A 25845-nucleotide genomic window follows, 5' to 3' on the forward strand; every position below is an offset into this window, starting at 1 on the left:
AAATTAATCCAATCACCTTTGTAAACCTCCAGGCATTTAAATACCTACTTCCCTAGATCAGTAGATCTCAGCTTTTCTAATGCTGAGACTCTTTAATACCGTTCTTGTTGTGGTAACCTTGAACCATAAAATTATTTTCATTGCTACTTCATAACTGTAATTTTGCTACAGTTATGAATCATAATGTAAACGCTTGTGTTTTCTAATGGTCTCAAGTTACCCCTACGACAAGTTGATAACCACTGAGCTAGATGGACAAATACTCAGCTTCTTACAATGTCACAAGGCAGAAGACAATGAATGTATTAGAAACAGTTTTGGTCTCAAGAGTCACAAGGTCACCTGTGCAAAGTAGGCAGTGGTGGAGTCTGCTGAACTTATGAAAGCACTCAAAGAACAGGGCCAAAGGACAACACGATGAAATCCTCTGTCCCATCTACTTTGCCTTGGTAACTCCTACCTGACTGTATCATATTGCAGTAGTAATACTTCAGAAGCTAAGCCATTTATTCATACTTCAGAGGAAAGGGAGAAGATCAGAGAGTAAATACAAGGTTAATGAAGTCAAGCTTCACTTCTAGAGAAGGTATTTCTGGGTCAAAGTAGAGCTGTGCTAACTTTACAGCCAAGCATATAAAGGAGCAGTCAGCCATGCAACAAGTCCTGACACCAGGTCCGCAGCTAGCTCTGACTCACGTCTTACATCTTCCCCTCTTCTTCCTCCTGACTTGTGCTGATCAGAAAATAAAAATTAAACAGTCACAGCATGCAGGCTCCAGACACCAACCAATGGCCTGTAGCAATAGGACAAAGCCATGAATTATCTCTATCAATTCCATTGTATCTCCTTTTCCTTGCCCATGCCGCTCAACTTCTCATGCTCCCCAAACCCAGGCTCATGTGTGAAGTCTCTGAAATAAAACATCCACCCTTATGTTTTCGTGCCTCAGACATCATTGTTTGCAGTTCCTAAAGACCCCAGACTACGGAATCCATGCTGTGCTGATGGGACTCTAGGTGCCTGTATCCTATCTAAGAAATGGAAATATATATAGTACTTGGTGATTCTGATTTTATGACAGTTAAAATACACTAAAGTAAGACTTGGTCTACAGTAAACAATCTTAGCTGGAAATACTATTGCAACTGTTAAATCAAGTCTGATTTTTGTAAGCGCCAGTCTATCCCTGCTTCCTGGTCAGTCCTGCCTCCTCCTCCTCCTGGTCCCTGTACTCATGTAAGCTCTGCTAACCTCATGCCCTGTGCTGGACCTTTGGCTCAGACCAGCTTCTGCACAGCAGTGTATCCTGACCTCCTTTCTGTCCACCGTTAGGAAGCTCTCTGTGTGGGTTAGGGTTCTGCTATCATTTCTGCACTGTCTGTCCACACATCTTTCTGCATCTCTCCCATTTACAGGACACTAGAATTGTCTGTTCATGGTCTGGATTCTCCCCAGGGTGGCATAGAATTTGAAGTTTGTGTCTGTCATTACTCTTCTTTGTGCTTAGCACAGGACCTGATAAAGAAGTTATGATCAGCAAATATCTAATGATAGTTGAGTGACTGTATGAACTGCTTTCTCGGTTTTTTAAATATAAGGATTCTGACCTTGCCAAATCCAAGACTTGCTCCAGAAATTACTTTGGATTCTGCCCCCTATATCATCTACCTCCTACCTCCCATTTCCCACATATGTGACAGTATTCAGCTGTCCATTAACATAGACCCTGGTCTTCCACATCAGGACTGTGATGTCTCCTCACAGGAGATTTTTATTTTCTGTGGTGTGCTTCTACAGCCCTGTGGGGAATGACCAGGAAATTGTTGTAATTTGTTGTATGGATGACAAGAGACTATCTCATAACTCCAGGAAAGATGTCATGTTTCCAAAACAGCTCAGGTTACACATTCAAAGTAAAGACATTTTTACAATCACCACACGTTTCTAACCACAAACAACTGTTCTACAGGATTTAGTCTAACAGAATAGGGCCTCAGAAAAAGGGCTTAGTGGCCATAAAACAGACACTGGAGGGAGCCTAAAGGTAGGCAGTAACCACTTAACTGGGCCTCCCTCTTGAAAAAAAAGAAGCAGGTGATCTTTGCTGGGGGGCCTTTCTTACAGAGCTAAGGGTGGGCTATGACGTAGGACTGCCCTTGGGAATGCTTTAAAATTTTCACCATGGCAACTTTTGGAAACTCCTTTGATCTTCACTTGGCCAATCGAGAGGGGGCAATTTGAGGTTAGCTGAAGTATGCCCCAACACTCCAAGACTCCAAGGTACATAAAGAAATCTACTGCCTGAGATAAGTTTTCTCCCCCTCTGAGAGTCACTAACAACCATGTGGTTTGCAATGGCAACTTCCAGGAAGCAGGAAGCAGAGAGGCCAGCCAGTGTATAGCACCGGTCCTACCGCAGCAGCCAACAAAGCTGAAGAGATTTCTTTACACAGACTAAGCAATACTATGGTTCTAAGACTTAAAAACACTAGGGATAAAAAAATATTAGGTATGAAATTTGAACCTGGAGACAGGTGTGGTGGTACATGCCTGTAATCCTTGCACTCAGAGAGGTAGAAGCAGGCGGATCTCCGTCAGTTCAAGGCCAGCCTGGTCTACAAAGCAGGTCCAGGACAACTAAGGCTACATAGAGAAACCCCGTCTCAACAAAACAAAACACCCAAATACAACAAAATACGAACCTAGATAAATTAAGACAGAACAAACCAACCAAAGTAACAAATAAAATACCAAATCCTCAAGCCTGTTCTTCATTTGTGACTTTACAATTCTAATCATGAAACCAGGCAGTTGAAATTAAATTTGGATACTAGAAACTAACACATATGTAACAGTGACCTTTCATTTTTTTCCCCAGAAACATGGCTCTCAATGACTTTCACATCTTCTTCCAACCTTTTGAACAGAGGTTAAAAAGCTAAAAAGGTTAAAAAGTTAAAAAGTCATTATCATTTATGAAGGAATAAGGGACAAGAAAAAAAATTCTCTTTGGTATGTAAGAGCCATTCAAATATTATGCATTTATGATGGAGAGGTGTTTAAAACTAAACAAAACCAGAAGTAAGTTACTGCCTGCTTCAAAGCATAGTACTTAAGTTCCCCTTCTGCATTTTAATATTGGTCCTCAGAAATGAGAAAAGGCTGTTGTGTTCTTTCACCCTGGGGATCTCTAAACCAGTGTTCTTTCTTAATAAACTACAAGCTGCTCTGCTCTGGGTTTTGCTACAACTCATGTGACACATGGATAGTGTTATTATGAGTCTGACAAAATGGTAACATGGAGACCCAGGACCTCACACTACAAGCCCAGATTTGTTGCCCTGGAATTTTAACTTGAAAAAAGAAAATTTCCATTAATTCCCCAGAAACAGCTGAACTGAGGTCTGGGTTGCTGAGCGTGCCTTTCCAAGTTGTCTGCCAGACAGCATCACTCTTTGGACCTGCTTAGAAGAATACAAGAAACAGTGGATTACTTCTCTGCAATGAAGGAGCAATGCCCCCTGAACGTCACGTCACTTCCAGACTACTGACGTGGGACCTATCACCACCTGCAGAGAGACTATAGTAACTGCTCTTTTGCATCTGGACTTGAAGCTGTGGCTATGTCTGAGGCAGATTTGTAGTCTGTGCTCAGTAAAGAACCTGTTGGAGGATAAATTCATGCTTGCAAAATGAACGAGTGATCATAAGAGCCAAACTGTTTGCTTATGGGCAGAGCAATGGAATTAGCCTGATCAGAGGGGTCCTAGAAAACCGGGTATAAACGTTCCAGGCAGAGAAGAGATGGGGTAAGGGAAGGATATCTTCTCTGGCAAAGAAGAGTTGGGAAACAAATGCTCTCCACCAAAAACTGAGAATTCTGTTGGTGAGCCCTTGCCAGCCCTGCTATAGCATATGTATAGACTCTGAGGTGGCAAATATACTTCAGCCCGACTCCATGCCCTTTAGCAAAGAGATTCTAGACATGATATCCTACTTGAAGGTGGCAGAGAGCTCTGGCAATTGGTACTGTGTGTCAACTTCGCTATGCTATGAGGCTTGGTTGTTACTCGAAGATTTTTGTCTTGAATATTTTTCTTTTTGAAAGCAGATTACTCTCCACGTTGTACTGGACCTCATCCAATCAGTCGAAGGCTCTAAGAATATACACGGAGGTATCCCAAGGAGCCCTGCCTCAAAAATGCAGCGTAGACAGGTTGGAGAGAACAACAGAGGACCAAAGCTTAGTTTCCAGAACCCACATAGCTGCTGACGACCTTAACTAAATCCAGGTCATGAGGACCTGGTCTCCTTTCCTGGCCCCCACTGTCGCCAGGCATATACACGGCACACTTACATATATGCATGTAAGACATATACATAAGGTATATACATACTAAATCAATAAACTTTCAGAGGATTTTAAAAATGTGTCATTAAAAATGTCTGATGTTCCCAATCTGTTATAGCGTCCTACAGATTTCAGACTTGTAAGCTCAACCAAGTGTGTTAAATTTCTCCCTCCCTCTCTGTATACTATTGACCCACAGAGACATTAAGAAACCCATGTTCTCCAAATACATGAGGTTTTGGGGACCTCCTGGCAGGGTGTATAGCAATCTCAGTCATGTTGCTCGCTATCCCGGAAAAGGGCCCCACTGTGCACACAGGATGTGACGCAAAGAAAGGTTGAGCTGAGAAAACAGCCCAGGACTAGAGCTATTGTTTGCCTGGGAACTGTTTTCAGTAACAGCCGAGCTCACCTCAGGGTCCCTAAACATTGGTTTAGTCCTTGGGAGATTCAAAACCATCCTTATTGTTCTCTCTATGGGTGGCACTCCTGAAAGCAACCTCCAGCATCCACCTCCTCCCCCACATTCCCTGCAGATGCCTCTGCCTTCTGTTGCTGTCTGCTCACTCACGCAGACCATGGTTCCTATGAGGGATGAAGCGTGTCCAACATCTGGAGCAATGACCCAGCCTGGAACACATAGAAAGAACTCAGAAAGGGATGCCAGCCCCACTGAACCCACCGATTTCCTCCCCCAAGGAGGAGTTCAGGATGGCACCGGCAGACGTGACTACTGCGCAGGTGCGCAGGCCGCGTGGGTGCAGCTGGCTCAGAGGCACCCCGGGTACCAGAGGCCGCCAGCCCAGCGCCGAGAATGGTGCTTCCTTGCCGTCCAGCGTGCGCACACGGACGCGCCTTCGCAGCTCACACAGCAGCTCTGGTCCAGAGCGCCGAACCTCGCGCTGTCTGCGGAAGCGTACACCGTGTTTGTTGAAGGACATGTAGTAGCGCATGGCCTTCTGCAGGCGCGGGTTCAGCATCTTAGAGGACACGGCGCCCTTCCAGAGCCGGTATAGGAAAGCTCTGGACATGGAGGCAGGCAGCATGTCGCTGTCATAGGCCTCCTCAAGCATTCTGCTTCGCCTTGCGTGGCGTGGCTTCTCCCGCTTGTGCTGGGCGGTTGCTGCCCGCAGCGATGTCTCCCCAGGAGACAGCCCCAGTGTGCCCTGTGAGTGTTGGTGCCACCCTGGTTGACCTGCAACAAAAAAGTAGCCATCTTCCTCGGGGTTGAAAGCACTTTGTGATTTCCTCCCGACCTGGGATGAAAAAATCTCTTCTCCATTGTCAAAGCCATCTTGGGCTTGGTCCCATTTCTGTGGATCCCCAGGCCCGCTGGGGAAGGAGCTGGCAGGGTGGCCGCCCAGCAGCAGTTTTCTCGCCTCCAACGTTCTGGGCAAGGAGGGCTCCTGCAAAGCACCCATGATGGCCCGCTGCTTGCCCTGCACAGGCAGGAGCGCACGGCTCTCCAGGAAGGAAAAGGAGCTGGGTATAGGTGCAGCAGGATTGCTGTTGGTGAAGTAGATGAAAATCGCCAAAAAGAGGAGTCCCCAAACAAAAATTCCAAAGAGCATTCGTTGTCGCCATTGTTTCAAGGGCGGTTTCATCGCAGACCCCTGGGGACAGCACTGCACCTTGGGTTCTCAAGCACTGTGAGGTGGGCAGAACCTGAAAAAGACAGGAGCCCCAGTTAGCATGGAGAATCTGCGCAGATACTGCTGGGGGTGCATTTAATGATAAGTCGACTGAAATGGTTATCGGAAAAACAGAAAAGTCAGCACTACTGAATTCTCTTCTCCCCTACCTTCACTATTGACTTCTGAAACACAAAAGGGTCACATCATATCTGCAGAGTCTTGAGAGAGAAAAATCTTTCCCAAGGGACTGTGGACATGTCTGCTATCCTAGCCTGAGGCACTCTGGTAGGGATCTACCATTTGTACCTTACCTCTGCATCTAGCAGAATTCTAGTTAGGTGAAGCAAAGTTGTAGAATAAAGCACAATTTGCCTGCTCTTATTTGCTAGCAGTCCATCAAATTCTCAGCTTATATATTTTATAGACATCAATTGTAGGCATTTTTTTTGTATTTTTAATTTATTATTTATTATTAATTTTTACAATTTTTTTTTATTTTTTTTTTATTTTTTATTTTTTCTTTTTAGTTACATTTTGTTAACTCTGTGTCCCAGCTGTATCCCGCTCCCTCATTCCCTCCCCAACCCCACACTCCCTCCCTGGTCTCCTCCCTGCCCCTTTCCAAGTCCCCTGATAGGGGAGGACCTCCTCCCCTTTCATCTGTCCCTGTTTTATCAGGTATCTTCAGGGCTGGCTGCAAAGTCCTCCTCTGTGGCCTAACAGACTGCTCCTCCCCTGGGGGGAGGTGTCAAACAGCCTGCCCTTGAGATCCTGTTAGAAATAGTCCGTGTCCCCCTTACTTTGGAAAACTACTTGATTACTGAGCTACCACAGGCCACATCCGAGCAGAAGTTCTAGGTTATATCCATAGATGGTCCTTGGTTGAGTTTCAGTCTCAGAAAAGACCCTGTGCCCAGATATATTTGGTCCTTGTAGAGCTCCTATCCTTTCCATATCATACTAACTTCCCTTCTTTCATATGATTCCCTGCACTCTGCCGAGGGTTTGGTTATGAGTCTTAGTGTCTGCTTTGAAACACTGCTAGGTAGAGTCTTTCAGATGCCTTTTGTGGTAGACTCCTGTCATAAGTTCAAGGCACATCCCATTTGTCTTTCTAAATGAGGATTAATCACCTTCGCCTGTGTCCACTTTCTTGATTATCTTCTTTAGGTGTGTAGATTTCATTATGTTTATCATGTCTTGTAGGTCTATATAAGCGAGTATATACCAAGTTTGTCTTTCTCCTTCTGGGATACTTCACTCAGAATGATCTTTTCTAGATCCCACCACTTGCCTGCAAATTTCATGATTTCCTCCTTTTTGATTGCTGAGTAGTATTCCATTGTGTAAAAATACCACAATTTCTGTATCCATTCCTCCGTTGATGGACATCTGGGTTGTTTCCAAGTTCTGGCTATTACAAATAAAGCTGCTATGAACATGGTTGAACAAATGTCCTTGTTGTGTACTTGAGCAAATTTTGGGTATATACCTAGGAGTGGTATAGCTGGGTCTTGAGGTAGCACTACTCCTAGTTGTCTGAGAAAGCGCCAGATTGACTTCCAGAGTGGTTGAACCAGTTTACATTCCCACCAGCAATGGAGGAGGGTTCCCTTTTCTCCACAACCTCTCCAGCATGTGCTATCACTTGAGTTTTTCATCTTGGCCATTCTGATGGGTGTAAGGTGAAATCTCAGGGTCGTTTTGATTTGCATTTCCCTAATGGCTAATGAGGTTGAGCATTTCTTTAAGTGTTTCTCTGCCATTCGATGTTCCTCTTTCGAGAATTCTCTGTTTAGCTCTGTTCCCCATTTTTTAAGTGGATTACTTGGTTTGTTGCTTTTCTGCTTCTTTAGTTCTTTATATATACTTGATATTAGCCCTCTGTCAGATAAAGGGTTGGTGAAGATTCTTTCCCAATCTGTAGGCTGTCTATTTGTTTTGATGACAGTGTCTTTTGCTTTACAGAAGCTTTTCAGTTTCATGAGGTCCCATTTATTGATTGTTGCTCTTAGAGCCTGTGCTGTTGGTGTTCTGTTCAGGAAGTTGTCTCCTGTGCCAATGAGTTCTAGGCTGTTTCCCACTTTTTTTTCCAGCTGATTTAGAGTATCTGGTTTTATGTTGAGGTCCTTGATCCACTTGGACTTTAGTTTTGTGCAGGGTGATAAATATGGGTCTATTTTCATTTTTCTGCATGTAGACATCCAGTTGGTCCAGCACCATTTGTTGAAGATGCTGTCTTTTTTCCATTGAATGGATTTGGCTTCTTTGTCAAATATTGAGTATTCATAGGTGTGTGGGTTTATTTCTGGGTCTTCTATGCGATTCCATTGATCCTCCTTTCTGTTTCTATGCCAATACCATGCAGTTTTTATTACTGTTGCCTTGTAGTACAGCTTGAGATCGGGAATGGAGATACCTCCAGATGATCTGTTGTTGTACAGGATTGTTTTGGAGATTCTGGGTTTTTTGTTTCTCCATATGAAGCTGAGAATCTTTTTTTCAAGGTCTGTAAAGAATTGAGTTGGTATTTTGATGGGAATTGCATTGAATCTGTAAATTGCTTTTGGCAGGATGGCCATTTTCACAATGTTAATCCTACCAATCCATGAGCACGGGAGATCTTTCCATCTTCTGAGATCTTCTTCAATTTCTTTCTTCAAAGACTTGAAGTTTTTCTCAAACAGGTCTTTCACTTGCTTGGTTAGAGTCACACCAAGGTACTTTATGTTATTAGTGGCTATTGTGAAGGGTGTTGTTTCCCTAATTTCTTTCTCGGCCTTTTTGTCTTTGGTATACAAGAGGGCTTCTGATTTTTTTGAGTTGATTTTGTATCCTGCCACTTTGCTGAAGGTGTTTATCAGCTGAAGAAGTTCTCTGGTTGAATCTTTGGGTTCGCTCATGTATACTATCATATCATCTGCAAATAGTGACACTTTGACCTCTTCCTTTCCGATTTGTATCCCCTTGATCTCCTTTAGTTGTCTTATTGCTCTGGCTAGGACTTCAAGTACAATGTTAAAGAGATATGGAGAGAGTGGGCAGCCTTGTCTTGTCCCTGATTTCAGTGGGATTGCTTTAAGTTTCTCTCCATTGAGTTTGATGTTGGCTATAGGCTTGCTGTATATTGCCTTTACTATCTTTAGGTATGTGCCTTGTATCCCTGATCTCTCCAAGACTTTAAACATAAATGGGTGTTGGACTTTGTCAAATGCTTTTTCAGCATCTAAGGAGATGATCATGTGGTTTTTCTCCTTCATTTTGTTTATGTGGTGGATTACATTGATGGATTTCCGTATGTTGAACCACCCTTGCATTCCTGGGATGAAGCCTACTTGGTCATGGTGGATGATATCTTTGATGTGTTCTTGGATTCGGTTTGCAAGTATTTTATTGAGTATTTTTGCATCAATGTTCATAAGAGAGATAGGTCTGAAGTTCTCTTTTTTGGTTGGATCTTTGTGTGGTTTAGGTATCAAAGTGACTGTGGCTTCATAGAATGAGTTTGGTAGTGTTCCTTCTGTTTCTATTTTATGGAATAGTTTGAGGAGAATTGGTGTTAGTACTTCTTTGAAGGTCTTGTAGAATTCTGCGCTGAAGCCATCTGGTCCAGGGCTTTTTTTGGAGGGGAGACTGTTAATGACTGCTTCAATTTCCTTGGGAGATATAGGACTATTCAGTCTTTCTACCTGATCTTGACTTAATTTTGGTAGATGGAATCTGTCAAGAAAGTTATCCATTTCATTTAGATTTTCAAATTTTGTGCCATATAGGCTTTTGTAGTATGACCTAATAATCGTTTGGATTTCCTCAGTGTCTGTAGTTATGTCCCCATTTTCCTGTCTGATTTTGCTGATTTGTATGGTTTCTCTCTGCTTTTTAGTTAGTTTGGCTAAGGGTTTGTCTATCTTGTTGATTTTCTCAAAGAACCAGCTTTTTGTTTCATTGATTCTTTGGATAATTTTATTTGTTTCTAATTGATTGATTTCTGCCCTTAGTTTGATTATTTCCAGCCGTCTGCTCCTCTTGGGTGTATCTGCTTCTTTTTTTTCTAGGTTTTTCAGTTGGGCCATTAAGTTGTTTGTATGTGATGTTACGGATTTCTTCTTGTAGGCACTTAGTGCTATAAATTTTCCTCTGAGCACTGCTTTCAATGTGTCCCATAAATTTGGGTATGTTGTGCCTTCATTTTCATTGAATTCTAGAAAGTCTTTAATTTCTTTCTTTATTTCTTCCTTGACCCAGCTGTCATTGAGTAGTAAGTTGTTCAGTTTCCATGTGCGTGTCGGCTTTTTGTTGTTTCTGTTGTTGTTGATGTCCAGCTTTAGTCCATGGTGGTCAGATAGTATACAAGGGATTATTTCAATCCATTTGTATCTGTTGAGGCTTGCTTTGTGACCAACTATATGGTCTATTTTGGAGAAGGTTCCATGTGGTGCTGAAAAGAAGGTGTACTCTTTTGAGTTTGGGTGAAAAGATCTGTAGACATCTATTAGGTCCATTTGATTTAGGGATTCTGTGAGTGCTTTTATTTCCCTATTTGGTGTCTGTCTGGTTGATCTGTCCCTTGATGAGAGTGGGGTGTTGAAGTCTCCTACTATTAAGGTATTAGGATCAATGTATGATTTAAGCTTTAATATTGTTTCATTTACGAATGTAGGTGCTCTTGTATTTGGGGCATAGATATTCAAAATTGTGATGTCCTCTTGTTGGATTTTTCCTTTGATGAGAATATAGTGGCCCTCCTTATCTTTTTTGATTAACTTGGGTTGAAAGTCTATTTTATTAGATATTAGGATGGCTACTCCAGCTTGTTTTCTGGAACCATTTGCTTGAAAAACATTTTTCCAGCCCTTTACTCTGAGGTAGTGTTTATCTTTGTTGCATAGGTGTGTTTCTTGGATGCAACAGAATGTTGGGTCCTGTTTCCGTAACCATTCTGTTAGCCTGTGTCTTTTTATTGGTGAGTTGAGTCCATTAATATTGATAGATAATATTGACCAATGCATGTTAGTTCCTTTTGTAATGGAGTCGATGATCTTACCTTGTTTCATTGCTTGTTTTCTTTTCATTTTTGTTGGGATGTTATCTGTATGCCCTGTTTTCTTGGGTGAATTCGTTTTCGTTGGATTGGAGTTTTCCTTCTAGTATCTTCTGTAGGGTTGGTTTGCTGTATAGATATTGCGTAAATTTAGTTTTGTCATGGAATATTTTGTTTTCTCCATCTATGTTGATTGAAAGCTTTGCAGGGTATAGTAGTCTCGGTTGACATTTGTGATCTCTTAGAGTCTCCATGATGCTTGCCCAGGCCCTTCTGGCTTTCATAGTTTCTGATGAGAAGTCTGGTGTGATTCTGATAGGTCTACCTTCATATGTTACTTGGCCTTTTTCCCTTGCTGCTTTTAATATCTTTTCTTTGTTCTGTAGATTTAGTGTTTTGACTATGATGTGACGTGATGTGTTTCTTTTCTGGTCTAGTCTATTTGGTGTTCTGTAGGCCTCTTGTATATTTATGGACATCTCTTTCTTTAAGTTGGGAAAATTTTCTTCTATAATTTTTTTGAAAATATTTTCTGGACCTTGGAGCCTGGAGTCTTCTTTTTCATCAATTCCTATTATTCTTAGATTTTGTCTTTTCATAGCATCCTTGATTTCTTGGATATTTTGTGATTGGAATTTTTCTGATTTTACTTTTTCTTTGAGAGAAGTATCAATTTCTGCAAGTGTGTCTTCAGTTCCAGAGATTCTCTCTTCCATCTCTTGTATTCTGTTGGTGATGCTTACTTTTGTGGTTCCTGATCTTTTCTCCAAGTTCTCCAGCTCAAGAGTTTTCTCATTTTGTGTTTTCTTTATTGATTCTAATTCTGTTTTCATGCCTTGCACCATTTCTTTTATGTGTTTGAATTTGGATTCCTGTCTCTCTACGATGGACTCTATTTCCTTGTTCATTTCCTTTTTGTATGCCACTAATTTTTTCTCTACTTGTGCCTCTATTTGTTTGGCTATGTTTGCCTGTGTTTCTTTAAGGGTTTTGTCTATTTCTTCTTTCTTTACCTCCAATTGACTGGCCAACTCTTTGAAAGATTTGTTCATTTCCTCCTTATAAGCCTCAAATAATTGAGCAAGCATGGCTTTAAGGTCATTTTCCTGTGCTTCTGATGAATTGGAGTATCCATCGGTTTTGGGGTTTGCTGGTGAAGTCATGATGTCCTGATTTATGTTGGAAGTGTTCTTTCGCCTACCCCTGGCCATTGGCTTGTCTGAGACCTTCCCTGTTTGTTTTTGGATTCAGCCGATCAGACTGGTACTGTCTCTCTCTCGAGTCTGGAGAATTCTTCAGGAAGTTGAGAGAGGTCCCGTGTCCTTAGCGTATGCTGAGGACTAGCTGTACCTGTGGGAGGAAAGTACGCAGGCGCAAACAGAGGCAAATGCAAGCGTGCGTGCGTGTGTGTGTATATGTGTGTGTGTGTGTAAGTGGGTGTGGGCGTGTGTCTCGAGGGACAGAGTGATGGCTAATGTTGAACCCTTGAGTGTGTGGGAGGGGCTCTGCAATGTATATGTCGCAGGCGCTAGTGATGATCGCAGCGCAATTTCTGGCATTAACTGCCTTAACTCCTCAATTAGACCCACAGAGCAGGAACTTCAATGTTCCAAGTGCCCCTCTGTTTCCCAAAGTGGGTATATGGGTGGGAGGGGGTTCGATGCCTGGCTTCTGTTTAAGCAGAACCCAGGATCAGTGGAGCTGCAGATTCTCAAGGGTGCACTCACTTACAGGCAGGACACTTGGCAGAGATTGGCGTATCTGGGCTCTCTGTTCTCTGGTTTGGCCCTGCTTCTTTGATGTGCTCCGCCAGTTCCGTGCTGCTGTCACTGCCAGGTTATGAGGTCTTGCTGCAGCTGGAGATTTCAGGGTGGTGACGTCAGTGGGAATCGGGGTAACCAGCCTTTCTGTTCTCTGGTTTGGCCCTGGTTAGTCTTAAACTGGAGGGCTGATGTGCCCCGCCAGCTCAGTGCTGCTCCGCCGCCAGGTTAGAAAGTCCCGCTGTAACTGGAGACTGGGTTGCTAGTCCAGATGCTTTCTGGGAAGTCCTGGGGTCTCTTTACTGTGCTCTCCAAGCTTCGGAGGCCCAGCACCTGGTGTGTCTAGCTTGTATGGCGTTTTTGTCTGGTTTTGGTGAGTATATAGCGTATTCTCTGTCACTGTGGGATTGGGCGGGCCGTACCGTCAGTGATGGCGCTCGTGCGGAGCTAGTATGGCGTCTAGCAGACTCGGGCCCTGGGAGGATGGTGCAGCCGCCGCGAGTGAATCTGGGGCTCCGAGACACAGTACTGCTGGCCTTTGCCGATAAAGGGCTTGGGGCTCCGCCTCAGTGGCTGCAGGCCCCAGGCAGTTAGGTCTGCGCTGAGAAAGGCGAGTCGGCTGTGCCTGTGCCGAGGAGGAGGGAGGTCTGGGGGAGGGGAGTGCCGAGAGATCAAAGGATCGTTTCTCACCTTCCCCAATCAAGTCCGTGGGTGACCCGAGACCAAGGTTTTCACCTCCTGCGATGTTCCCTGTTGTTTAGAAAGTCTCTCCGTTGTTTCCCTGGCTTCAGAAGTTCTTCCACACATCAGCTCAGAACTTTATCTCTTCCACAGCTCGGAAACTGTGTGTGCTAGTCGCCATCTTGGCTCCGCCCCCTAATTTTTACAATTTATTCATTGTATATCCTGATTGTAGCTCCCTTGCTCATCTCCTCCCAGTCCCACCTTCCCTCTCTTTTCCTTCCTATTTACTTCCCCTAGTCCACTGAAAGGTTTCTCCTCCTTTGCCATCTGTCCATAGCTTATCAAGTCTCATCAGGACTGCCTGGGTTCTCTTCCTCTGTGGCCTGGCAAGGCCATACCACCAGGAGCAAGTGATCAAAGAGCAGGCAACCGAGTTCATGACAGAGAGAGCCCCTGTTCCCCTAACTCAGAAACACACATGGACACTGAGCTGCCTATTGGCTGCATCTGAGCAGGGGGCCTAGGTCCTCTTCATGCATCAGTCTCTGCAGGATCACCTGGGCTCAGATTTTATTTTATTTTTTTAGCTTTGTTGGTTTCCTTGTGAGGCTCCTGTCCCATCCATGTCCTACTATCCCCCCTTCCTCCATAGGACTTTCTGTGCTCTGCCCAAAATTTGTCTGTGAGTCTCAGCATCTGCTTCGATCCCTTATTGGTTGCAGCCTTTCAGAGGACCCTCTATAGCGGGCTCCCATCCTGTTCCCTCTCTTCCACCACTTCTGGTATCTATCCTGTTTGAATGGTAGGCATTTCTAAATTCTTCATGATCTACCTGGGACATACCAGAAGTCTACCACTGTTAGTACTGAATCAAGCAATGCTGGGTGACTGTGGCTACAGGCAAACACTGCAGGGTACCAGCTGATTTCAATGCCCTCAAGGATTGCCCTACCCATGCGCAATTAAGACTGAACCGCCAGGGCCTCAGCATAAACCTAGAAGAAATACCAGCAGTTATCTCCCTGTGTTCCAGGCCTTGTGCACCTGTCCTAGGTATTTTTAGCTTAAATAAGACAGAAAGCACTGTTATATCAACTTTCAAATGAAGAAACTGGTCCAGAGAGGTAAACCAACATGCTTAACAGCAGGTATAGCAAGCCTGTCATGTACAAACCCATCTTGATTCTAGGGCTCACCAAGCTTTGAAACCATCTGCTCATGCCAAGAAAAGTTACATTTTAAGATTTAGTTTGTTGTTTGTTGTATGTCTGTGCTAAAGGATCATTTGCACTCAAATTGCCACTCCCTGCTATACATTTATGTTTCCTTTTATACCAGAATGCCATGGCCGTACCAATTCCTATCAGACTTCTAAGTGCTTACTCTTCATATGTCTACACATCTTACAGTTTCCTACGGTGCAGTCTGGGGCGATGAGTTGAGTGTCATTTTCTACGTTACTTGGCTAACCTGTCCATTAAGGACACAGGCCATAACTGCTTCTAGTTATAACGTCCAACGAAAAGTCCTAGGAGCCTTTTCTAGTATTTTGAGAATCCAATGGAAATCAGAACTTTACCCTTAGTAGCGATTATTCTATTTCAGGTAAACTGTGGGCATTGAAATGTCATCACCTGCTACCTCGACTCGATGCTGACTGTACAATTAGGGTCCACATCCACAAGAATTCCCTCACTTTGGGTGCCAGCTTCAAGTGGGGTCACTGTGTCACGCCTCTGATGGTTCAGCTATCAAGCAGAAAGTTCCTACCATATCCCTTACATTTGATAATTTGCTAGAATGAATAACAAAACCAAGTGAAACGGTATAGTGAATTATTTGAATTTCATATACACATTACCCACAAGGTGATAAAATATCACCTCTGGTATATGAAAATCTCACTCGTCAGAGAGCACCATGGAGCCTCATGTCAGTGTTTTGTTTCACTAATGTTGTGTTATACAGGTATGACTGAGTGAATTAATTACCAGCCTCAAGAGTAAACTCAGTCCACAGCTCTTCTTTCCTTGTTGGAGGCTAATACCATGTTCCAACCAGGAATTTCACATTGTTAGCCTTTCTGAAGTCCCCAAACTAAATCTTTGTAGTAGCCTGTGATAATGAGCATAGTGCTAACATGGGAATTTGAGTATTTGACAGGATGCCTTCAGTGTTCACTTCACCCCACTGCTGAAGGGGCAAATTTGAAAGCCTGCCTTTCCTGCTTCTGACTGGTAATGGTTTCACTGTTCTCAGCAGCACTTTGGTTGGGTACCAGAAGAAAGATAATAACATCATTTTAGTTTTAGCCTGTGAGAACACTTTTTATAACCTGCAGATGAAGGGTGAGTTGTGTAAATAGACAGGGGTATAAAATTAAAATGAAACCAAACCAAACCAAACCAGCTTTGAGATATTGGGAAGTAACCAGACACCTCTGGCCACAAGGGTCATGCCTCCCATGCTACATGAATTCACATTGTCTTGTAGGTTAGTGGCTGCAGGAACCCAAAGAGAGAAAACTATGGTGGTGAACCTGCTGAATCACACAGAATGATCCCAAGATCAGAGCTTGGCTTCATTACATAAAAATGCCTCTTCCCTTGAAAACAAGATAGGAAGAAAGCCTTTTCTGTCAAGGGAAATAACAGATGGCATGGTAGGGAGGTAAAATAATGAGATGACTGGGGACACTTGGAAGAAAAGGTCCTGCCAGGTACCCAAGGTCCTATGGCCGTTTGTTCTTTCCTGCTTGATTTACTAGGCAGTAGAAAACTGACGAGTTCCCATGATCCTCAGAGCTCTGCAAAAGGAATGAGAATCCCAAGGCAAAGAAGAGCAGTTCTCCATCAGGTAAGATGCACATGCCTCCTGGCACACAGCGATTATGCAAAGGAGGAGGTTTGTGGCCTCCACTCATGATCAGGTTTCAACTTTTAATAACCCAAAGTCTTCGCTGCAACTTTGGTGGCTGCAAACCTTCTGTTGCTAAATAAGAGACTATTCTCCCAAATGATTAATCTCAAAGCAGTGGGGTATTGTCTACCAGCAAAATACACAGAATTCCTTGTTTGTTCCTAGTCTCCATCAGACACATTTTACAATAGATTTAGGTCACAAAAGAGAGGGACATCAAAGTTAAGCACGCATCTCTCTTCCATGTGGAAGGAAAGCTTTTGTTATGCAAAAGAAAGCTTCTTTTCCCTATTAGAGTACATCTGGAATATCATAATGACATCACTTAAACAGAGTCATCTGTTACCCTCACTGCTGTATGTCATCATTAGCTCGTGTGATATAAACGGCAGCAGGGGTGATGAGAGAGGCCTGTCAAACAAATCATCTGTCCCCAGTGGAAAGAAAGTGCCTAATCAGACCTTCATGTGTATATTATCAATGAGGGTTAAATGACTGGACTGTCAAGTTCCTGCCACTTTCCCCCTGAGAACAGCTGCAGCAAGATTATCAGCATACCAGACGAGTGTGGCTTTCTCTCCCTGCCATAGCCACTCAAGTATTACCTAGCAGCAGGAAGGTTTGGATTCCCAGTTGACTTTCTCTTCTATTGGCACAACCTCTGTCCTGTTCCTACCCTTTCTTCCACTTTGGTTTCTTGTCTAGATAAACCTCCAGTAAAAATCTGTTTTTGCATGGAGAAACTATCCATAACCCCCAGAAATTACTCTGATTGCTTTATTAATCTAGAAATCTTGGTGGGTTTCCTTAGCTAAGATATGGGTCCATTCAATCCCGCAAAAAAGCTCAGCTGTCTTAGGGATAATCTTAACTATACCGAGGAATGTTTTTAAATTCTCCTTCAAAGTGTTATAGAAGAAATCACAGTTTCTCACAGGCACAACTTATCACATGTTGTTAGATGAAATTATGAAATGTAAACACTTCTGCAAACAGTAGGCTGTGGCATGATGTTAATACAGCTAAGCATCCATTTTGTTCAAGGCCAAAGAGTTTAATTATAAGTCTTGCTTCTTTAATGGTGTCATGCCTCAGCCCTGAGGTTGACAAGTTTTATTACAGACTTTTTGTTTTTGTTGTGATTCAGGTTTGCTGTTGATGGTGGTGATGGTTAACAAGCTTTTAATGTCTGCTGTAACCACAATAGCCAAGTTTGCGAGCCTCAGAAATACTCATATTTTTATGTGTACCAGTGTTATGTGGACCAATTTCAAATGTAAGTATTTTTCTTAACATTGAAATAATAAAGATTTAACTTCTGAGCGATGGAGACATACCCTTATCTTAATAGTCTTCATGATATTTTTCCTTAAAATGAGCTCTTGTTATACCTGAGAAGGTGCTCTGAACATAGGAGAGAGATACAATACTCCAGCTAGAATTCTTCTCTGGCCTTACAGCCCCTTTACAAATGGCCCTTGTCCATTCTTCACCTTTGTAAATTTAAGAAAATCACTAGGTTGTTAAGTAGAGAAACCTACGAGTCCTAGCCTATTTTTAAGCCATATTCAGAATTACAGAAGGGAAAGGTCAGCCAGGTCATGGGAGTATTGCGGTGATGGGGCAACTGGCCCCTTTCTAAGGAACACATCAGATCTTTGTCTTTGGAAGGGAAGTTTCCCGTGATAGAGAGGCCTGTTCTCTGTGACAGGGTGGGGGTAAGGGTGAGTCCAGGTGGAGGTGGAAATACAGGGTTCCTATGTCAGGAGGGGATGAGAGGCTCAAAGAACCTCATTTGGCAAAGATGTAAGTTTTCATAGCGAGTGCCAGGGAAAGGGTTAGCAGTCAGCTCTTGGGACAAGCTACGGTGGAGACAACTGCGAGCCTCCTATAGGTGGCAGCAATATCAAGGAAAATGTGATGGCCTATGAGACCTTTTTTTTTCCATTTTTTATTTTTTTAATATTAGTTACAGTTTGTTAACTTTGTATCCCTGCTATATCCCGTTCCCTCTTTCTCTCCCCACCCCACTCTCCATCCCTCCCTCCCTCATCTCCTCCCTGCCCCTTTCCAAGTCCACTGATTGGGGAGGACCTCCTTCCCTTTCATCTGACCCTAGCTTATCAGGTATCTTCAGGACTGGCTGCAAAGTCCTCCTCTGAGGCCTAGCAGGGCTGCTCCTCCCTTGGGGATGGGGGGAGGTCAAAGAGCCAGCCATTGAGTTCATGTCAGAAACAGTCCCTGTTCCCCTTATTAGGGTATCCACTTGGATACTGAGCTACCAAGGGCTACATCTGAGCAGAGGTTCTGGGTTATATCCATACATGGTCCTTGTTTGGAGAAACAGTCTCATAAAAGACCCCTGTGCCCAGATATATTTGGTCCTTGTGGAGCTCCTGTCCTCTCCATGTCACATTAACTCTCTCCCCCTTTTTGTTATGATTCCCTGCCCTCTGCCAAAGGTTTGGTTATGAGTCTTAATATCTGCTTTGATACACCGCTAGGTAGAGATTTTAAGAGGCCCTCTGTGGTAGGCTGCTGTCCTGTTATTTGTTTTCTCCTACATCCAATGTCCATCCCATTTGTCTTTCTAAGTGAGGATTGATTGATCATTGTACCCTAGGTCATCTTCCTTGTTTATCTTTTTTAGGTGTATAGATTTCAATATGTTTATCCTATCTTATAGGTCTAAATAAGTGAGTATACACCATGTGTGTCTTTCTGCTTTTGGGATACCTCACTCAGGATGATCTTTTCTAGGTCCCACCATTTGCCTGCAAATTTCATGATTTCCTGGTTTTTAATTGCTGAATAGTATTCCATTGTGTAAAAGTACCACAATTTCTGTATCCATTCCTCAACTGAGGAACATCTGGGTTGTTTCCAGATTCTGGCTATTACGAATAAAGGTTCTATTAACATGGTTGAGCAAATGTCCTTGTTGTGTACTTGAGTATCATTTGGATATATGCCTAGGAGTGGTATAGCTGGATCCTGAGCAAGCACTATTCCTAATTGTCTGAGAAAGCACCAGATTGATTTCCAAAGTGGTTGTACAAGTTTGCATTCCCACCAGCAATGGAGGAGGGTTCCCTTTCACCACAACCTCTCCAGCATGTGTTGTCACTTTAGTTTTTGATTTTAGCCATTCTGATGGGTGTAAGGTGAAATCTCAGGGTCGTTTTGATTTGTACCTCTCTGATGGCTAAGGACGTTGAGCATTTCTTAAAGTGTTTCTCTGCCATTCTGTATTCCTCTACTGAGAATTCTCTGTTTAGCTCCATACCCCATTTTTTTAAATTGGATTGCTTGATTTGCTGCTCTTTAACTTCTTTAGTTCTTTATATATTCTGGTTATCAGCCTTCTGTCAGATATATGGTTGGTGAATATCCTTTCCCAGTCTGTAGGCTGTTGTTTTGTTTTGATGACGGTGTCCTTTGCTTTTCAGAAGCTTTTCAGTTTCATGAGGTCCCATTTATTGATTGTTGCTCTTAGAGCCTGTGCTGTTGGTGTTTTTTTCAGGAAGTTGTCTCCTGTGCCAATGAGTTCCAATGTCTTACCCACTTTTTCTTCTAACTGATTTAGAGTATCTCGTTTTATGTTGAGATCTTTTATCCACTTGGACTTTAGTTTTGTATCGGGTGATAAGTATGGATCTATTTTCATTTTTCTGCTGGTAGACATCCAGTTGGACAAGCACCATTTGTTAAAGATGCTGTCTTTTTCCACGGAATGGTTTTGGATTCTTTGTCAAAAATAAAGCATCCATTGGTGTGTGGGTTTATTTTTGGGTCTTCTATTCAGTTCCATTGATACACTATTCTGATTCTATGCCAATACCATGCAGTTTTTATTACTATTGCTTTGTTGTACAGCTTGAGATCAGGGATGAAGATGCCTTCAGATGATCTGTTGTTGTATAAGATCATTTTGGAAATTCTGGGGTTTTTTCTTGTATCTCTAAAATGCATGATTGGAACCAGTAAAATATAGCAAACGGAGGAAGTCCTCTGCTTTGTAATTGCCCCCAGAGGCTCCTAGTTGTTTAGGAGGATGGCTCTGTCAGTACATGCTTCTTAGCCAATTAAGAAGGTCTGGACAGCTCCAAGAATACACAAGGTTAGGCTATTAGATGATTAGGCCTTTTGCATGTCTAGGCTATTACATGCTTCTATCATATAGACTGTTCTGAGCCTATAAGGCCATACTGTGAAGCGATTGAGTGGCTAAGTAGTGGTATACAGTAGGTTGGTCTGTCCTCTATGTCAGCTGCTATGCAGTTACGATGCTGAATGTCTAGGCTCTGACATGTGTAGGCTACTGCACGGCACATGAACACAGACCTACAGTGTCTCATTTAAGTTCCCCATGGTCATATGCATACAACAAAATCTTCCTCTCAATATGATATACAACAGCCTTTCATCCCATATGAACCTGACCTCTAAGGAGCGCTTCTTTAATATCTTATCACAAAACTCCTCCTTTCCAATTTACCTGAAAGCCCTGAACAAAACTGCTATGTGCTATGCAGGTGCCAACTTTAACATCTGAACGAGTTTTTTGTTGTTGTCGTTCTTGTCTTTGCTACAAACTACTGTCTAACTTCTGATCATCTCTGTAAATGTACCACCCCTATTTTGTCTTTAAACATCCCACCATGCCAAAAATCCAGCTTCATTTGCTGCAGTTAACTTTTTCCCAGTGAGACTGCAAAAACCATGCCTTTGCATGAATAAGCTTTGGGGGAGATGGTTTAGTCTTGGGGTCCCACCCCTACATGGACTTTACTATGTCATTGTGTGCTGCTGGATAACATCTCCAGACATGTTATACATCTTGAAGCTGGTGATCCCAAGGAGTGCCCTGCAGGGAAGCAAGAGAACACAGATCACTGCTTTCCCACACAGTTCCACATCTGCGAGCTCTGCTCTCTCTTGATCTTCCCCCGTCTCTGTCTCTCTCTCCGTGTATGTGTGTGTGTGTGTGTGCATGTGCTGGAGTGTGTGCAGAAGTGTTCACTAAAGCAAACCTGGAATTCTTCAGTGGAGAGAAAGCCTAGAGTTGGACACTGATGATCAGGGTGTGTGCAAAGCTTTGGGTTTAGTTAGCACCACATGAAAATCAAATATGGTGACTCACATTTGTAATTCCAGTACTTGGGAGGAATTGCCATGAGAATCGTATAAGTTCAAGGTCGTCTTTCCTTGGCTACTTAGTGAAGTCAATCCATCTTGGAGTACATTATATCCTATTTCCAAACAAAAACAAAAACTAACAAAAAAAATCAACAAGAGCAAAGACAACCTAGGGTTGACTAGAACTCTCTCTGTGGTCAGAAGATTGTTACTTTATAACATAACACTCCATTCTTAGTTTCTACACCAAACCTGAGTCCATGACTATACATATTCACCATTGCCTTATGAAGTGGATGAATGAGGGGACATGTCCTGCACAGGGTCTGCCTCCTGAGCCCCGGTTTCTATTTTCTTTATGTAGACTTCATATCTGTACAAATGGAAAGAGTGGCACAAGAGTTTGGGTTCTACTGTTATTGCGTTTGGGTCCCATGTGTTCACTTGGGCATCCCCTCTCCTTGAGTGAGCCTAAGCTGACGCATCCCTGGTTAGACAAACACTAACGCTTGACTACGGCATATAAACACCCAATAAATCCTCCCTAAATAAGATCCTGTCTCTGCTGCTTCAGTCATGAATGTAAGCCTGTCTTAGAAGGGCTGATAAGTATCTCCTAATAGCTTATTTTAGTTCATTCTGGTATAATTCAATAAATATTTATTAAGCTGAAGGTAAGGGTGAATGCAAGTCACATGGCGCTTTGCCCTTGGAGACCTGACTTTGCAGCAAAAGCAGGAACAGGAAGGATTCTACAGAGTCAAAGCCCCAAATCTCTCTAGCTCAGAAAATGAGGCCCCTTGCAAGAACCAAAGAAGGGTTTTAGGCAAAGGCTCCATGTGACATTTGCTTCTCTTTTTCTAAAAGAGGGTTTGTTTGTAAAGATCTGGATGAAAAGTAAAAATGGAAGAAAAACTAAATGTCTTGGTGCAATCTCCATGAGCAAATATCAAATACGACCTGGGAAGGTGTCAGAAGTTAGAATAGCAAACACACAGAATGGGCATTAATGTAACAATGTAAAACACATCATAGAACTCCATAGACTAAATGCCTCTGAAGGGACCAAAGAAATTTAAATGGGACAACTCACTCAGGATGATCCTTTCCAGGTCCCACCATTTACCTGCAAATTTCATGATTTCCTTATTTTTCATTGCTGAGTAATACTCCATTGTATAGATGTACCACAGTTTCTGCATCCATTCTTCAGTTGAGGGGCATCTGGGTTGTTTCCAGCTTCTGGCTATTACAAATAAAGCTGCTACAAACATGGTTGAACAAATGTCCTTTTTGTGTACTTGCGCCTCTTTTGCCTAGGAGTGGTATGGCTGGATCTTGAGGAAGCGCTATTCCTAGTTGTCTGAGAAAGCACCAGATTGATTTCCAGAGTGGTTGTACCAGTTTACATTCCCACCAGCAGTGGAGAAGGGTTCCCCTTTCTCCACAACCTCTCCAGCATGTGTTGTCCCTTGAGATTTTCATCTTGGCCATTCTGATGGGTGTAAGGTGAAATCTCAGGGTTGTTTTGATTTGCATTTCTCTAATGGCTAATGAGGTTGCTCACTCATATAAACATACAATATAGAATAAACCCACTAAAAGCTGTACATCTAAACAAACTAAGCAAAAGAGAGGACCCTAACTAAAATGTTCAATCCCCATCCTGAAAGGCAAAGAGGATGGACATCAGAAGAAAACAAAAATAGGAAACAACCTCGGAACCCGCTACAGAGGGCCTCTGAAAGCCAGAAGAAAACAGAAAACAACCTTGAAACCTGCCACAGAGGGCCTCTGAAAGCTTCTGCAGTATAGACTGTCAAAGCAGATGCTGAGCCTGATGGCCAACTGATGGGCAGAGTGAATGGAATTTTATGTAAGAAGTGGGAAATAGTAAGAGCTGGAGGGAACGGGAACTCCACAAGCAGAGCAACAGAACAAGATAATTTGAACACAGGGAACTTCCCAGAGACTCATACTCCAACCAAGGACTATTTGTGGAGATGACCTGGAACCCCTGCACAGGTGTAGCCCATGGCAGTTCAGTGTCCAAGTGGTTTACATAGTAATGGGAAGAGGGACTGCCTCTGACATAATCTGATTGGCCTGCTCGTTGGTCACTTCCCCCTGAGGGGGGAGCAGCCTTACCAGGCCACAGTAGAGGACAATGCAGCCACTTTTGATGAGAATTGATAGACTAAGATTAGAAAGAAGAGGAGAACCTCCCCTATCAGTGGACTTGGGGAGTGGCATGCATGCAGAAAGGGGAGGGAAGGTGGGATCGGCAGGGGAGGAGGGAGGGGCTTATGGGGGGATACAAAATGAATAAAGTGTAATTAATAAAAAAAATAATAATAAAAGGAAAAAAAAATTTAAATGGGTAAGTGGGAGGGATAGCATATGCACCATGCAGAAACATTTAAAGATCTGAAGTAGAAAAAGACTGCTGTCATTAAATCTGGGTACATGAACTCCATAATTAGTGTCTGTTTCCTCACATATGAAATAGCTGATAATTTTAAATAATAACAACAATCATAAAAGTTGTAAAAATAAGACATCATTAATTGCAATCATAGTCATATATCTATTTCCAAAGCACTTTAGGTAGCAATTCCTGGTAAGAAAGTAACACAAAATATAAAATATTTATTTTATACTAGGTTCCAGATTTAGTAAAAATTTTAATGAGACAATGTTATCAGTGAAGAAGAGAAAAACTGTATAATATACTGGCTTATAAAAGTAAAGAAAGGACAGGGAGATGACTCGGTGGTTAAAGGTGATTGCCACTGAGACTTCTGACCTGAATTTGAACACTTGGACCAACAAGGCAGAAAGAGCTAACTGAATCCCCCAAACTGTCCTCTGATGTCCATGCACACAAGAGCCCCAAATTACATGAAAAAATGTAGTACATTTTTAGGTAAATGAAGAGCACAGGGATTACACTGGAATAAGCATCAGGACCACAGCTCTCAAATCCACATGAAGTTCATGAACTTGGGTGAGTTTCTGTGCATAAGCTCCGTTTTCACATATAAAATGAAAAAAAAAATCCCAGTACTATAAGGTTACAGTTCTTTTCCTTTCCTGTTCTCTTTTTGTATTTTCCAATTATAATTATTTATAATTATGAGGCAATAATGATATTTCAGTCCACTGTGCATACACTCAAAAGATGTTTCACTATATGACAAGGATATTTGCTCAACTATGTTCATAGCAGGTTTATTCATAACAGCCAGAATCTAGAAACAACCTAGATGTCCCTCGGTGGAGGAATGGATACAGAAAGTATGGTATATTTACACAATGGAATACTACTCAGCAATTAAAAAGAACAAAATCATGAAATTTGCAGGCAAATGGTGGGAACTAGAAAAGATCATCCTAAGTGAGGTAACCCAGAAACAGAAAGACACACATGGTATAAACTCACTTCTAAGTAGATATTAGCCATATAATATATAGGATAATCATACTACAATCTATAGTCCTAAAGAAGCTAAACAACAAGGAGGACCCTAGGGAAGAGGCTGAAACCTCACTCAGAAGGGCAAACAGGATAGACATCAGAAGTAGGAGAAGACAAGGAACAGGGCAGAAGCCTTCCACAGGGGGCCTGTGAAAGACTCTACCCATCAGGGTATAAAGGGAGATACTGAGACTCATAGCCAAACTTTTGGCAGACTGCAGGAAACCTTATGGAAGAAGAGGGAGATAGAAAGACCTGGAGGGGCCAGGAGCTCCACAAGGAGAACAACAGAGCAAGCAAACAAACAAACAAACAAACATACAACAACAACAACAAAAAACCTGGGCAAAGGGGGTCCTGCAGAGACAAATGCTCCAACCAAGGACCATTTATGGAGAGGAACTAGAGCCCCTGCTTAGAGGAAGCCCATCACCTGCTCAGTTTCTAAATGGGTTCCCTAGTAAGGGGAGCAGGGGCTGTCTGAACTCAGTGGCTGGCTTGTTGATCACCTCCCCCTGAGGGGTGCAGCCTTATCAGGCTACTGAGGTAAATGATGCAGCCAGCCCTGATGAGACCTGATAGGCTAGAGTCAGATAGAAGGGGAGGAGGTCTTCCCCTATAAGTGGACTAGGGAAGGGGCATGGGGGAGAAGAGGGAGGGTAGGCAGGACTGGGAGGTAAGGAGGGAGGGAGCTACAGCTGCAATACAAAGTGAATAAATTGTAATAAATAAATGTGAAAAAAGACTTTAACAGGATAAACAAGACTGTAAACCCTTATCAGGCCAAAGTTAGAAAGAAAGAAAGAAAGAAAGAAAGAAAGAAAGAAAGAAAGAAAGA

The 25845-nt window shown here is 42.7% G+C and overlaps 1 protein-coding gene across 1 annotated transcript in view; it reads right to left on the minus strand.

The window, feature by feature from the left end:
* The window catches only part of St6gal2 (ST6 beta-galactoside alpha-2,6-sialyltransferase 2), a 55174-nt gene extending 33617 nt beyond the window's left edge, over positions 1 to 21557 (minus strand). Inside the window, exons 1-2 of the mRNA XM_055615000.1 lie at positions 21534 to 21557; positions 5035 to 6017 (exon numbers count right to left, since the gene is read on the minus strand). Coding sequence (XP_055470975.1) covers positions 5035 to 5956 — 922 coding nt within the window. The 5' untranslated portion in view covers positions 5957 to 6017; positions 21534 to 21557. The remainder of the gene's footprint in view (positions 1 to 5034; positions 6018 to 21533) is intronic.
* Between the last annotated feature and the right edge of the window lie 4288 nt (positions 21558 to 25845).

The sequence above is a fragment of the Psammomys obesus genome, unplaced genomic scaffold (assembly GCF_907164565.1).
Source record: "Psammomys obesus unplaced genomic scaffold, mPsaObe1.curated_primary_1811, whole genome shotgun sequence".
NCBI lineage: Eukaryota > Metazoa > Chordata > Mammalia > Rodentia > Muridae > Psammomys > Psammomys obesus.